Raw genomic sequence first — 13,741 nt, 5'->3', positions numbered from 1 at the left:
TCAATCAGGGTGATGCCGTTGTCATTGATAAAACGGGTAACCTTATCTATGTAATCGTTCTAGTATAAAACAACAATTGAATTGCCTTTATCGGCTTTTGAGTATAGCTTTATTGTTTGTTAGTTTTTCCCTAAAACTGTTGAGGATTTGTTTATCATTCATATTATTTGTCCTTTTATTTATTGAATGAACATCTTTTTTATGTGTTTGATTTATTTCGACGAAGAACATAGCACTGGAAATATTAAAAATAACATTGAGATAATTGAAGTTTGCAGCAAAGGTTTTACTATTGACACCCTCGAGGAATTCCATATTTATAAGGTCCTAAAACAGGATAGCAATAACGTATTGAATGAAAAACTAAATTATAGTTCACACTTAATCTTTAATAAAATCATCCAAACATCTCAAGTTCGTCAGGCAAGTCTATCTTCAACAGGCAAGTCTATCTTCAACAGACAACCCCCACAGGACGAGTCCATATTCAAAGAAGGTCATGTAATCACAGATGCTGTCGCCCTCAGAGTTCTCCTGCCGGCTCCCACTACGGTACAAGTTAACTGTTCACCACAGGCCTGTGTTCCGTCCACGAGAACCTTTTATTTTAGTCAATGTACGTGTGTGTTTATGTCCGTGTCCGTGTTTGTGTAAATATGACGACGTCCAAACGACCGACTATGACAAGATACTTCTCGACTTGCTAACTACGTGACCATGACGCAACTAGCGTCGAAACCATGGTTGTAGATATTACAACTTTTTATTGAACTGGGACGAAAGTAAAGGTAACTAAACCACTATTATTTTATATGCTATCTAATGTTGAAAGGCTGGAGATGGGGGAAAATGCATATTACAAAGACTTAGTCAGTGTAAAATATAGGATAGGTGAAAGGCATAATGGAACAAAATGTACATTTTAAAAAGTAGCATACACAACATTAGTTAGTTTTCATGTAGAATTGTGTTTATATTTTTTATTGAGGGAATTTTTTAAATCAAATTAAGCTAAGTAATCATTACTATAAAATGTCAACAATAACTCATTAATGGGTTCAACAATGGCCCATTCACTTATGTTTGTCTCTCTTTTGTCTACCACACACTTTGCTTGGTGAAATAAAAACAAAAATTTCTTTTCATACTAGCTCAATCTACCAAGAGGAAAAACTTGGGACAGTTTTGCTGCAATAAATTTTAACATTGGATAAACTATCTACTCATTTTAATCATTGTTTTCTTTTATGGTAAAGATAGTGTGACATCATGTGGACTAATAGACATAGATATGAATCTAACAATATATTATAAACTGTATATACTACACAAAGGTTTTGATTTTTGAAACAACAGTTTGATCGTTAAACATTTTAATATAAACTTAATAAACAAAGAATTTTGAACTTATATTTCCTGTACTAAATTAAGTATGGCAATACATTGGTTTTATAATATCACATTTTGTAAAATGAAAGAACACACTTTTATAAAAGCCTTAGGATGGTAACGATACATAAAAAAATTATAACCTACATGTAAATTTTGACAAGGAATGTCGGTGGAATGCTATTGTTTGAAGCGAGGGTGGTTGTTCTTGTAGACAGGCCAGCGACAGATGGGACAGAGGTGATTGTCAGTTAGAAGCCACGTGTGGATGCAACGCTTGTGGTACGTGTGACCACAGGGGAGGCCACACAGAACAGTGTTGTTGTGATAAGAGTCTAGACAGATAGCACATGAACTGGCTGGCAGCATGCCTTTTACTGGGCAGTTGCTAAACTCTTCCTTGCTGTCTGTGATGCTTTCTTCTGAAGAAGAATCATATTTACAATGACAGTCACCGTCCATTAGGTTCATGATTTCCTTGGACTCGTTATCGGCGTTGGTTGGAGTCTGATATTTCCACACCGGGAGGTCCTTGATGTAGTCGTTGACAATGGCAGAAGGTTGAAGCCACAAGTTAGGCACAGCCAGACGCTCTATCAGCAACTCAATTCCTTCCTCCAGCTGGATCTCAGGAGGGGGAAGAGGCAGACTCAGAGACGCCATAGGTCGACGAAACAAACAATCCAGAGGTAGAACTTCCCACCATGGCCGATCCTCAGGGTCCCTCTACAACATCAAATTGTAACATTAGAAGTAGGTTTGTTAATTATAAATTTTTGAGATTGAGATGGGGACGCTACTTCAAAGTATTAACACAAATCAATAGATAATGTCTTGAGGGTCACAGCTCAGGCACTTTCCAGTGGTAAGATACCTGAGTTTACACTGAGTTCAGAATGGAGTGAGACGATCTGTTTAGCTTTATTACTAACTAAGATCAGCTGTTTCATAGCCAATATAATTTATTTAAAGACCTATGATCAGGAACAGCTAGGTCCAGTTTCAAGCCATCAAAAAGCTACTGACTTTTGGTTTTCTCAGGATCGATCCGGCAACCTTTTGATTGTTAGGCAAACACTGTAACCACTTATCTACCCAGCCAGTCATAACAATTTACCTTACAAACGACTAACTTCTAATTGTTAACTAATGTACTTTTAACACAAAGTGGTAAGTTTTTAAAATTGTTACTTTGATATTTCTATGTGTTCGTATGAAATTTGTGCTCTATGCTTATTCTTCCTCTCACAATATACTAATAAACTTTTATTTTTATTTAAATAAGTTGAAAAGAGAGGGCCTGTGCACATTTTGATAGGATTCAAAACTCTTCCCCCATGAATAATGAATAATGCTATACACTTTTACCTTTTAAATATTTCTTTGTAGCTGAATAAATGACATTATACCTTCCGCAAAGATTTGTGGCGGCTGAGGGATTAGGACGATCGGGTTGTGTCCCAGCCCCTACATCAGCCCTCGCTCGACTGCTCTGGGTTTTGACCATGAGTCACCCACTAGGCTCAATGCATAGTTGGAAGAATTTTTGTATATCATCATAAAGTGTATTAAATAACGCCAGTTTTGTAACCTCTGTCAAATAACAAGAACATTTAGCCCAAACACGAAATAATTGCGACGATATTAAGTATTTTTGGTTTTAAAATAATAGACAGTTTTCGTATTGTGGTATGCTTAATATCATCGCAATTATTTCGTGTTTGGGCTCAATGTTCTTGTTATTTGATGCAGGTTACAAAAATGACGTTATTTAATAAACATTATGGTGATATACAAACATTTTACCAACTATGCATTGAGCCTAGTGGGTAACTCATTGTCAAACCCCAGAGCAGCCGAGTGAGGGCTAATTTAGGTGCTGGGAAACCACCCGACCATCCTAATCCTTCAGCCGCCACGAATCTTTGCGGAAGGTATAAAAGACACATCATTATATAAATAAATAAGATGAAAAAAGCTGCAGATTTTATATTTAAACCCGTTATAGGCAGTTGGTCAGCAGCACTGCACCTTTGAAATTGCCCTAAAAGAAACTACCCTTTGTCCCTACATCATAAGCTTTAAAATTACACCTCAACCGTAAAAATTGGTTAAGTAGGATGGGAAAAAGCGATGTTACAGAGAAAACCCTTATTAAATTAAGTAAAGCATATCAGATGATATTTGGGAAAAACGGATATTACTTGCAGATTTCAATGAATGTTTTTTGTCGTATTTACAGTAATTAGTAAACCTGTACAGGTTGATTCTTCATACTAAGTTTTGTCCATTACTGATACCTATACTCAGTATCAATATGGAAAATTTATCATTTGAAGTTTACCAATTAAAGATAGATACTCTGTTTACAAATGAGTAAAAGTGAGTAAAGCTATGTGTAAGTAGTGATGAAAACACACCAGCTCTGGAGTAAAAGAGCACATTGTTGGTTTGCCAATTGAATATATTTGTGTTGCGTATCATTACGTGTTAACTAATGACCTTAAATACAAAAAGAATAAAAAGTAAAATTACCTCATTTTGGGAGCTAAAAACAAATTTCTTGGTCATGAACACAAACAGAAGGAATGTCATAATGAAGAGCAACGGATGCTTGAAGAGCAGCAGAACGTCATTTCGTAAATTGTTGCCAAGATCTGTAAGTGCAATACTTCGTACGAGAACCAGAAGTTGGTCAGAAGCTGTACTGAATATTGGCCATCTACATGTGCCCAGGATCACTAGCCAGGTGGCGAATAACCAAAGGTTGTAGCTGACAAACGTCCACACTCCCCCCACCAGGTGTTTCCACCAGGAGGTAGCTCCAACCTACAACACAACAAACAGTACTGACTATTGACCATCTTTATGTGTCCAGGATCACCACTAAGGTCCACACTTACACCACTATATATTTAGACCAGGATGTAGCTCCAACCTACAATACAACCAACTATAGTGTGGGTGTGCGAACATACAAAATGCCAGCTGTTTGTACTGGACTCTTTTTTGAAGTTATTTTTCAATCTCACCCAAAAAGTATATCATATTCTTGGAGAATTCTATACATTGTCAAATTATGAGTATGTAGTACTACAGAATTTCAACCAGCCTTGGAAAGGTCTAATAATAAAAAACACATGTTAAGCATATTAAAAAATCACCCCAAAGCAGAATGGTTCCTACGTGTCTGCAACGGCCTGTGAAAACCTCAAAATGTGTCCGCAAGCGCTAAAACTAAAAAGCTAAATAATGACTTATATACCGGTATATATATATATATATATTCACTCTTTAGGGCTACTAGTAATATAGTTAAATAAAATAAGTAAATTTCAATAACTTGTATAGCCTACTTTTAAAACAAAAAACTAAAAAAACTATTAAGGGGTAGGCATAATCAGGTTATTTAAATTTACTTTTTTTTAAATACGTATATATATACACATACCTTAACAAGTGGTAACAAGGTCTTCAGAAGTAAAACTTTAAATTTACTATAGTTTCTTTATATAAACACACTAGGGATGGACGGGATTGAAATTTAAGTTCGGGACGGGACGGGACGGGATTTTTATTTCCTTCCCAATTTTCGGGACGGGATGGGACAGGATTTTTTTTCTGTGCATAAAAAAGTACTGTATTGCAGTTACCAAAAAAGACATACGAAATCAATTTTTACCATTTGTGGCACTGATCTATAAAAACCAAAAAATGGGTAACAATTTACAGGTACCTATAGAAACTTGTGACTCGCGGGTCACGGGGTGATCGTCTGTAGAACTCACGGTCACGGCGCGATCGTCGTCATGACTCGCGGTCACGGCGCGATCGTCGGTATGACTCCGCGGTCACGGGGTTATCGTCGGTATGACTCCACGGTCACGGCGCGATCGTCGGTATGACTCCGCGGTCACGGGGTTATCGTCGGTATGACTCCACGGTCACGGTGCGATCGTCGTCATGACTCGCGGTCACAGCGCGATCGTCGTCATGACTCGCGGTCACGGCGCGATCATCGGTATGACTCGCGGTCAAGGCTCGATCGTCAGCATGACTCCGCCATCACGGCATGATCGTCAGTATGACTCCGCGGTCACGGCCCGATTGTCGGTAGGACTCTGCGGTCATGGCGCGATCGTCGGTAGGACTCCGCGGTCACGGCGCGATCGTCGGTATGACTCGCGGTCACGGCGCGATCGTCGGTAGGACTCCGCGGTCACGTTGTGATCGTCGGTATGACTCGCCATCATGGCATGACCGTCAGTATGACTCCGCGGTAACGGCGCGATCGTCGGTAGGACTCCGCGGTCACGGCGCGATCGTCGGTATGACTCGCGGTCACGGCGTGATCGTCGGTATGACTCGTGGTCACAGCGTGATCGTCGGTAGGACTTCGCGGTCACGGCGCGATCGTCGTTATGACTCCACGGTCACGGCGAAACTGTCGGTATGACTCCGCGGTCACAACCCGATCGTCGTTATGACTCCGTAAATGTGTCCGCAGGCCCGCGTTTCTCGGCGTTTCGTGTCCGCGACAATGTCGCAGCGTCGCTCGTTGTTCTGCTTTGGGGAAAAATCATAAAACATTACTAAATGGTTTTCCTATTTAAGGCTTACTTTCTAAAGCCACTAAATTTGGCCGTTTTAAAGTAACTGTTTCATGTTGTTATCACAAATAACAAACAAAATAACCAACAAGGTAAAACAGTAAAACACAAAATTATATCATATTCTGATGATTTTGTACCATATGTTACCATACTTTGATACTTGTACCATAGACTAACCAACACAAGTAGACTTCTCATTCCATAGTAAATTTTGAAGCTCGTTTTTCATGTCTAGTTCATGTACGCCACACTGGGCGCTAGTGTCGACGAAATTTTGTTTCTATTATTTTAGTGTTAATTTCTTGATTTGTGCTTTACTGTTTGGTTAAATAACTAGGGGACAATTTATTGTTTATGATTAGATCGTATTATTTGGTTAAACGAGGTTTTAAATGACTGTATTAACGGGAAACAAATTGTAAACAAAACACGACCTCTACATAAACCGTACAGAACTAACAATAAAATTGTCTTCAGCTGTTCCATTAGGATGAGAAATCTTCTAAGGGAGTATGTTTTATCTATGCTTGTACCATAGTGTTACTATAATCCATGTTTATGTTGGAAATATGCAAAATCAGATGATGTTTTAAATAAAGGAGCTCATAGTTATATTACGCCACCTTTTCCAATGCAGCCTAAATCCCCTCTCCTCACTTCAGTCTACACCATGTCTTAGCCTGGTAAACACCTATGTACCCGTGCGATACTCTGAGCAGTTATAATTTAAATCGTGTAATTAGTTATTATTTACAAGAACAACTACCCCTAACTTCCATACTATAGTTCAACCGGCGACTACAGCACAGAGATAACCATAAAATTCTAGATAAGAAAGTGATACTTGTCCACTCAGCCACAGGTCTATGTTCACTCTATGACTGAGATGTGTGGTTAGGGCGGTACCAAGGTATGGAGGTTTGACAAACTGCAGTATGCAGCACACTTAATTAATCAGAAAGTACTGTCATGTGGAGGTGTTTAAAGCCTGGCAAGAATCTTCAAAGTGCAGATAGGTGCAGCAAAAGTGGTTGTCTCAACGTACGGTGTAGAGACACACCACACAAATGTGCATGCAATTTCACAGTACTCGATCATCTACCGATAGGGTCCAATAACACAGAAGTTTGGATAACCGAAGACCAGATAATCAAGACTGAGCTGAAGCATCAATATCACAAAATTGTATCTGTATTAACTAAAGAAAACTAAAGAATCAAACCTATTAAAATCATTGTCTACACAGGAAACTTGACTTTTTTCCTGAAAAATTCCTATGACATACCTGTACTATATGCAAGAAGGCAATCATGTTTGCAAAGATAAGGCTGCAGAGGAAGACATCGTTAGCATCAGGTTGAACAGCCCGCAGAAGAGCGTTCATGGCCCAGAAGTTAAAATGTTCCCCATGCTTCTGACCGTACACTATAGTGCGCTCAGGGGTGATGACAAGGTAGCTGGGAGCATTTAACTGACGCTTCAACTTCTGCCGCATAGTACCTTCGTCCTCCTTCTTGACAGTTATCATCCCAAATTTTATCCGACCTGTAACCAAAGTATAAAAGTCATTCTTCAAGCACATGTATAATGAAAACCAAGCTGTGCAAAGCTTCTTATCATAGCAGGCTTATTAAAATTGTTATCGATAGAAGAATCTTTGTTCTACAACATATAAAAAAGTAAAAATAACAAAACAATAGTTTAAGGATGTAACATAGGGCACAAGGGCCTAGGTTTTAGGATTTTTTGTGAGGATAGCAGGCTTACCTGATCGGGAAAGAGTCCAAACTGGCACAATAATTTAGATACCTATTAAAAAACAATAATTAAGATATTTTAATAAAACTCTAAAGGTTTTTAATGGAATGGATTTAAGTTAGATGGCCTAAAAAGCAAGAGTCCAGGGGTGAACCAGTACTAAAAAAAGGTCACATAATAATTACATTTTGTCTGAGTGTTAGTCTTCAAAATGCAAATGCCAGTTGAAGTCCAAAACTGGATTAATCCACAGTGCGGCCTACGTGTATCCATCATGTCACACTCAAAGTGTAGTCATATTTTAAAGACTTTAACTGTACAGTAAAACCTCACTAACTCGAAAATTGGTGGAGCTAGAGGTTATCAAAATTGGGTGTTGTCAAGTTATCAGGAACATTGAAATTGTCAATGGGTTTTAATAAATGAATACATTACAGAATAATTTTTACATATAAATTTATTTCTTCTACGTGTATTTTGAAATGTTAAGTAAACAATCTTCAAAGAAATGTTGAATATTTAACAACTAAAACTAATTGTTTTGAAAAAAAAAATTGCTTTTAGGCCTATGCGCGGCCTATCAGCTGTTGACTGTCCAGTTACCCTGACTGCCGAGTTACCGGGTGTCGAGTTAGTGAGGTTTTACTGTTACGTTAAGGGTTTTTATAGAACACGTGAAGTTCAAACAGTACATTGAATTTTGAATACTGAAGTAGTTTTCAGCGGTAGTACCATCTCAGTGCAAGTTATTTTTCACAGTATTTTTTTTTTTTAATTGCACTGATAAAATTACCCTATAGATCACTGATTAGTGATTAGTGTAGTTGATTTATGTGTGGTGTAAAAAACAACAAAGATGGTGACACCCAACACATGAGCTTATAAGTGCTCCTGATATTTATTGATTTTTTTCAGTAGCTAAGACAAAAATACATTTCTGAAAAACTAACTAGCAGGATTCACTTAAAATATATACTACATAAAGCATAAAAACATCAACTTCTAAAGGTAACATCTCTGTCATTTAAAACACAAAGTTTTATTTTGCCTTGCAATACAATTAAATATCTAAAGTAAACTAAACATAAATTGAAAAATCAGCTCAAATTTTTATCAAGAAAGAATAAGAGACTACAGAGCCAACTCACACTTAATCTCAAACACCCACCAGTTTTCCACATCAACACCAACTCAACAAACACATCAGCAAACTTGCCACTAAGACAGCCCGACAAGTGACCTACACTTGCAACCTCAGCAACCCTGACCTAGGCACTCTGCCTACCTACACAGAACATCTGCTTACATTGACATGACACTGGATTGTCAGTTAATCAAGCACAACTATTAACAGAAAACGAAATCCATTTGATTTTATTTAGAGATGTTATGAACCTGAGGAATCAGCCAAACTTCCAAGAAAAAACTCTATCCATTTTATATTATTTATGGATTTTAACCTAACCTGAGGAACAGCCAAACCTCCAACAAAATGCAATTTTCACATTATTTAATTAACTAGTACAGCTTCTATTAAACACAACCTTTTCTATAAAAACAAACACTGATATATTCTGTGTACTAATTTAATTTGTCAAAGCCAAATCATGTCTATTATAAATGTACTGGAATGTCAACCAGAGATTTCAAAAAAAATATTAAAGCTAGTTACAAAATAAAATCATGGAGCTGCAAAGAATGTGACCTTCAAAAGGACTCAACCTATCTTCTGCCTGCATGTACAACCCCCTTTAATCCATCAAAAGATTGAAACAACCTCTGCATGTCAAGTCGAAACCAGCTCAGAAGACCTTCAAGCAAAAATAAAACCATTTCAAGCCCATGAACAGGAAGACTTAGAAACATCCCTGACTTAAGCTGCCAAAGTTGGTAATGCCCTACTTACAGAAAACAATAAATTAAAACAAGACCTTTTAAAACAAGATTTGACCATAGAAAATACGGTTTTCATTTTTTCAACAAAAATAATTCTCTTAAAATGAGTTATTAGGAAAATACCCCTGCTGCAGCAAACCTGCCGACTAAGCAAATTTCCATTTGCCTGGATTGATTTTCAATTAATCTATTAAATTAACATTTATGTTTAACGAGTACCTAGGTTAGCTGCTACAGGGAAACTAATAAAGTGTGTTTTTTTATTAAAATATCAATAGCTTAGTATGAAATAAATAAATCCGCCAAGTTTGATAAAAATATATCCATAAACAAGCCAACTACAACATTTTACAATATTCTCCATAAGAATAACATAAGAATTTTAAATTAAAAATTTTTTTGAATTTTCTCCGTAAACATTCACCATACAAAAACACTTTGATTATTTGTTTTTAAAGCTCTTCAAAAAGTTCTAGAGAAAAATTGATAAATTTTGAGTTTTAAGGGTAAAAAATGAGAAAAACCCATTTTTACCCCATAAAACCTCCCGTTATACCCCGTTCCCATGGTCCGATCATGCTGGTTTGCGAACTCATTCAAGTTTATCCCACCTTACACCTTCAAACCAAATTTTATCAAAATCGGACAAAAATTATTCAAGTTATTGTCCGGACGGACCCATATATAAATACAATATACATACCCATACATAATATAAAAATTTGAACAAATGGTGTTTTTGGCCTCTGGGGACATAAAAATGAAAAAGTAAATCGGTCCCGGGCCTAGGTCTTACCATGAGAACATGAGAAGGAATCTTTACTAAATCGAATAACTTCAATAACAGAAACTTTAAATGAATCTGAGCAACAGCTAATCAAAGAGAGACAATTCAGAGCTGAACTAGGCTAACAACAATGTTCAAAGATCAAGACAAGGATAAACTTGCCATTATTAATATATATATACTAGCTGACCCGGCGAACTTTGTATCGCCTAAGTTATAGGTTTCCCCTAAGACAGACCGATGGAAAGAAAGTACCGTTACGTTTAATATTCAAGATGATCTCGTTCGCATCGCTCAATCACGTCCTGGTTGAAGTTCGTTCGCTACGCTCACTCAACTTTGGGTTGGAGCTCGTTCGCTGCGCTCACTTGCCTTTAGGTTGGAGCTCGTTCGCTACGCTAACTCGCCTCCAGGTTAGCTCGTTCGCTACGCTCACTCGCCTCCAGGTTGAAGTTCGTTCGCTACGCTCACTCACCTTTTGGTTGCAAATTAGCTGTTGTCATAAATGTAAAAGAAATAATAGTGCTGCACCCTGTTGGTAATCCTTGTAACTTTAATGCTATTGAATATCATAGAACAGAACCAACTTGTTTAATTGAAACAGCTGTTAAGATTCATTAATTCCATTTCTCATAAGGTTAACATGGGAAACTCCAGAGCCACTGGGGCGGAGCCCTTTTAAGAATTTCGAAACGGGAAATAGTTTACGTCCGATTCGCATACCTACAGAATTTACACACCAAATTTCATAACGATCGGTGAAGTCGTTCCGGAGGAGTTTGCAGACAAACACTGTGACACGAGAATTTTATATATTAGATTAATAATATATATCTAATGATATATATTTAATAATCCATTGTAAAACCAGGAAAATTTTCTCGCGCATGCGCAGGCACATCATAAGCGGGACATCATAATAATGGGACATAATAATAGTATTTCCATAGTTGAAATGGTTTAATTAGTGTTAGCAATCATCTCTTAGGGCCTGTGATTCGCGGTAAGCTGTGTCCTCTGGTTAAATTCGAGGTTTCAGCCATCGCTTCCAACAAGAATGATTATGTCGTAACAGCCAATCAATTGAAAAAATAAGCATCAATTTGTAGCTAACCGCTACAAGTGGTGGCAGAGCATGGTTACGATCCATGGACCTCTGGGTTATGGCCCAGCACGCACCCAACCATCTTCCTGCTCGCTCTCCCCGAAGATGGCTGACTGTTATGTGGCTGAAATGTCAGTAGTTTCTGTACATAGTGTACATAACCTAAGGACACAGTTAAACCGCAAAGACCAAGACTGTATATATATATATAAGTGACGACCGTGGAAGCCTATCCATGAAGAATATTGTCTATTGAAAGTTAATTTACCAAGTTGGTTTTTCAGTTACTTGCTCCCAAACTTTTATTTAGAATAGGCGATATTATTGGAGTAGTGAAGTTGTACCTGTAAACTTGATGCTGAGTGCGGCCAGGAACAGCGGAGGGTGCAGCAAATGAGTCAACAGCAGCACCTTGACATCCCTCAGACTATCTACTGCTGTCTGGTTGTAACTGGTCTGCTCGTCTGACTCTGACAACCAGTCTCCCAGCTCTGTCACACCAGCCAACTTGTGTACCCTGATAGACAACTGCTCCGACATCCAGTTGATGATTTTCTGTCAGCAAACAAACACAATAAAACTATAGCTACCCGCTCTATTAGCAGCTTACGGCCATTACTATTGTTGTTATTACTTTAAGACAACAACGTCCCGCCCCAAAATTGGATTTTTTTACGTTGAATATTTGTTGTAAACCTATTTGTTATTTTTTTAAGTATTAATGCATACATTTTCTATCAGTTATCAGATATGAAATGATTACCTTAAATGATCCCAAGAACAATCATAACCTAAAAAATCTCACACATCAACACAAAGAAAATAATCATTGGCTTGGGCGACTGGGACGGTGGCAACAAAAACAAAAACCGAACCAAAACGGAACCTAACCTATAGAGCTTTAACCGACACATGACTAAAAATTAAAAAAAAACTGGAACAACGACAAGCCCTGAGTACTCTAAGAATAATTTTCCTCAATTTCAACAATTTAATCACTGTTACATAAGTTATTAGGATTCACAGATGTTCAGAATTAATTGTTACTAGAGGTCGTCCAGTGGTCAAAACCTCGACAAAAAATATGTAATGTACAGACTTCTTTATTTTCAGTTTATATTTTGTTGTTATTACGTCACCAGCATGGCAACCCATAAAGCCCATGTTAATTTTTTAGAAGTTTTCAAAATCATTTTTTGTTCTTATTTTTGAGCCTATTTTTATTTATAAAGGGATTCAACACATCTACAGGAAAATATCTTTCAAACAGTATGCGTAGATTTTCTCTGCGATGCACACGAGCTGAGAAAAAAAGGTTTCAAAGAAAAATGCTTGCCTATTAATAGGCCTATATATAAGATTATGTTTGTTTAATTCAATGTTTTGTTTAGTTAAATGTTAACATTATGCAAATGATGTTAAATTATGAACTTAGGTATTACCTGAGGTTTAGTGTAAGTGCACGTGCGAATGACAACTTTATCTTTTGGTGTTGTCCCTTTTGGCATTGCTAGGAGAAGCAGTGGTTCATTCCAGCCTTTGCTTTTGCAAAGTCTGTAAATGAAAAATAATTAGCAACAATTTTAAAACTATTACAAGTTTCAAACATCATCAGTCGAGGGCTATGAACTCAAGTCCGAATTTTAAACTTTTATTCATGAATGAAAAATATGCATTCATAAAAAAAATATTTGACCATACCCGGTAATGTTTCCTTGTAAAAGAAATAGATTTCGATAATTAGTCTAAAACAGTTGGGGTAAGTTTGTAAAATATTTATTTGATGCCAACGCAACATAGAAAGTATCATATTTATTCCCTGCTGTCAGCAATACCTTAGTACTGTGTTAGTTAACATGTAAGTTACCATTATTGTTTCACAGATTAAAGTTTTCTCCAACAATCTAGATTGTTGAGACTCATATCCATCTAGTATTGATTGTAGATTGATTGCTACAAGATTTTCTCACAATTTGCCTTTTGACTACTGTTCTCTCGTAATACACACAGTATTTTACATAACAGTTAGTTACATAATCCCCAAAACAGGAGTCTACCGTACCTAAATAGCCAAAAAAATTATCGGTTTTGATCACAAATTGAAACAACTTTGGATGAGTTTTGGAGGATGCTCAAACCATACCAACATTTCAGATATCTGTCCACTTTAAAGAATGTGGCTTCCGTTACATT

The 13,741-nt window shown here is 37.1% G+C and overlaps 1 protein-coding gene across 3 annotated transcripts in view; it reads right to left on the bottom strand.

Annotated features, from left to right (window-relative positions):
• Nucleotides 1–929: 929 nt before the first annotated feature.
• The window catches only part of LOC128986782 (E3 ubiquitin-protein ligase RNF103-like), a 29,688-nt gene continuing 16,876 nt past the window's right edge, over nucleotides 930–13,741 (bottom strand). For all 3 annotated transcript variants that reach the window (XM_054407321.1, XM_054407306.1, XM_054407313.1), the window contains exons 5-9: nucleotides 12,991–13,102; nucleotides 11,893–12,103; nucleotides 7,288–7,547; nucleotides 3,925–4,218; nucleotides 930–2,115 (exon numbers count right to left, since the gene is read on the bottom strand). In XM_054407321.1, the coding sequence (XP_054263296.1) occupies nucleotides 1,570–2,115; nucleotides 3,925–4,218; nucleotides 7,288–7,547; nucleotides 11,893–12,103; nucleotides 12,991–13,102 (1,423 nt within the window). In that variant the 3' untranslated portion in view covers nucleotides 930–1,569. The remainder of the gene's footprint in view (nucleotides 2,116–3,924; nucleotides 4,219–7,287; nucleotides 7,548–11,892; nucleotides 12,104–12,990; nucleotides 13,103–13,741) is intronic.

Source organism: Macrosteles quadrilineatus, unplaced genomic scaffold (assembly GCF_028750875.1).
Source record: "Macrosteles quadrilineatus isolate MER2022 unplaced genomic scaffold, UCM_ALF_1.0 Scaffold_1__1_contigs__length_201487025, whole genome shotgun sequence".
In the NCBI taxonomy this organism is placed as follows: domain Eukaryota; kingdom Metazoa; phylum Arthropoda; class Insecta; order Hemiptera; family Cicadellidae; genus Macrosteles; species Macrosteles quadrilineatus.
Note: the sequence above shows the minus strand (reverse complement) of the source record. Positions and strands in the feature narration are given on the sequence as shown.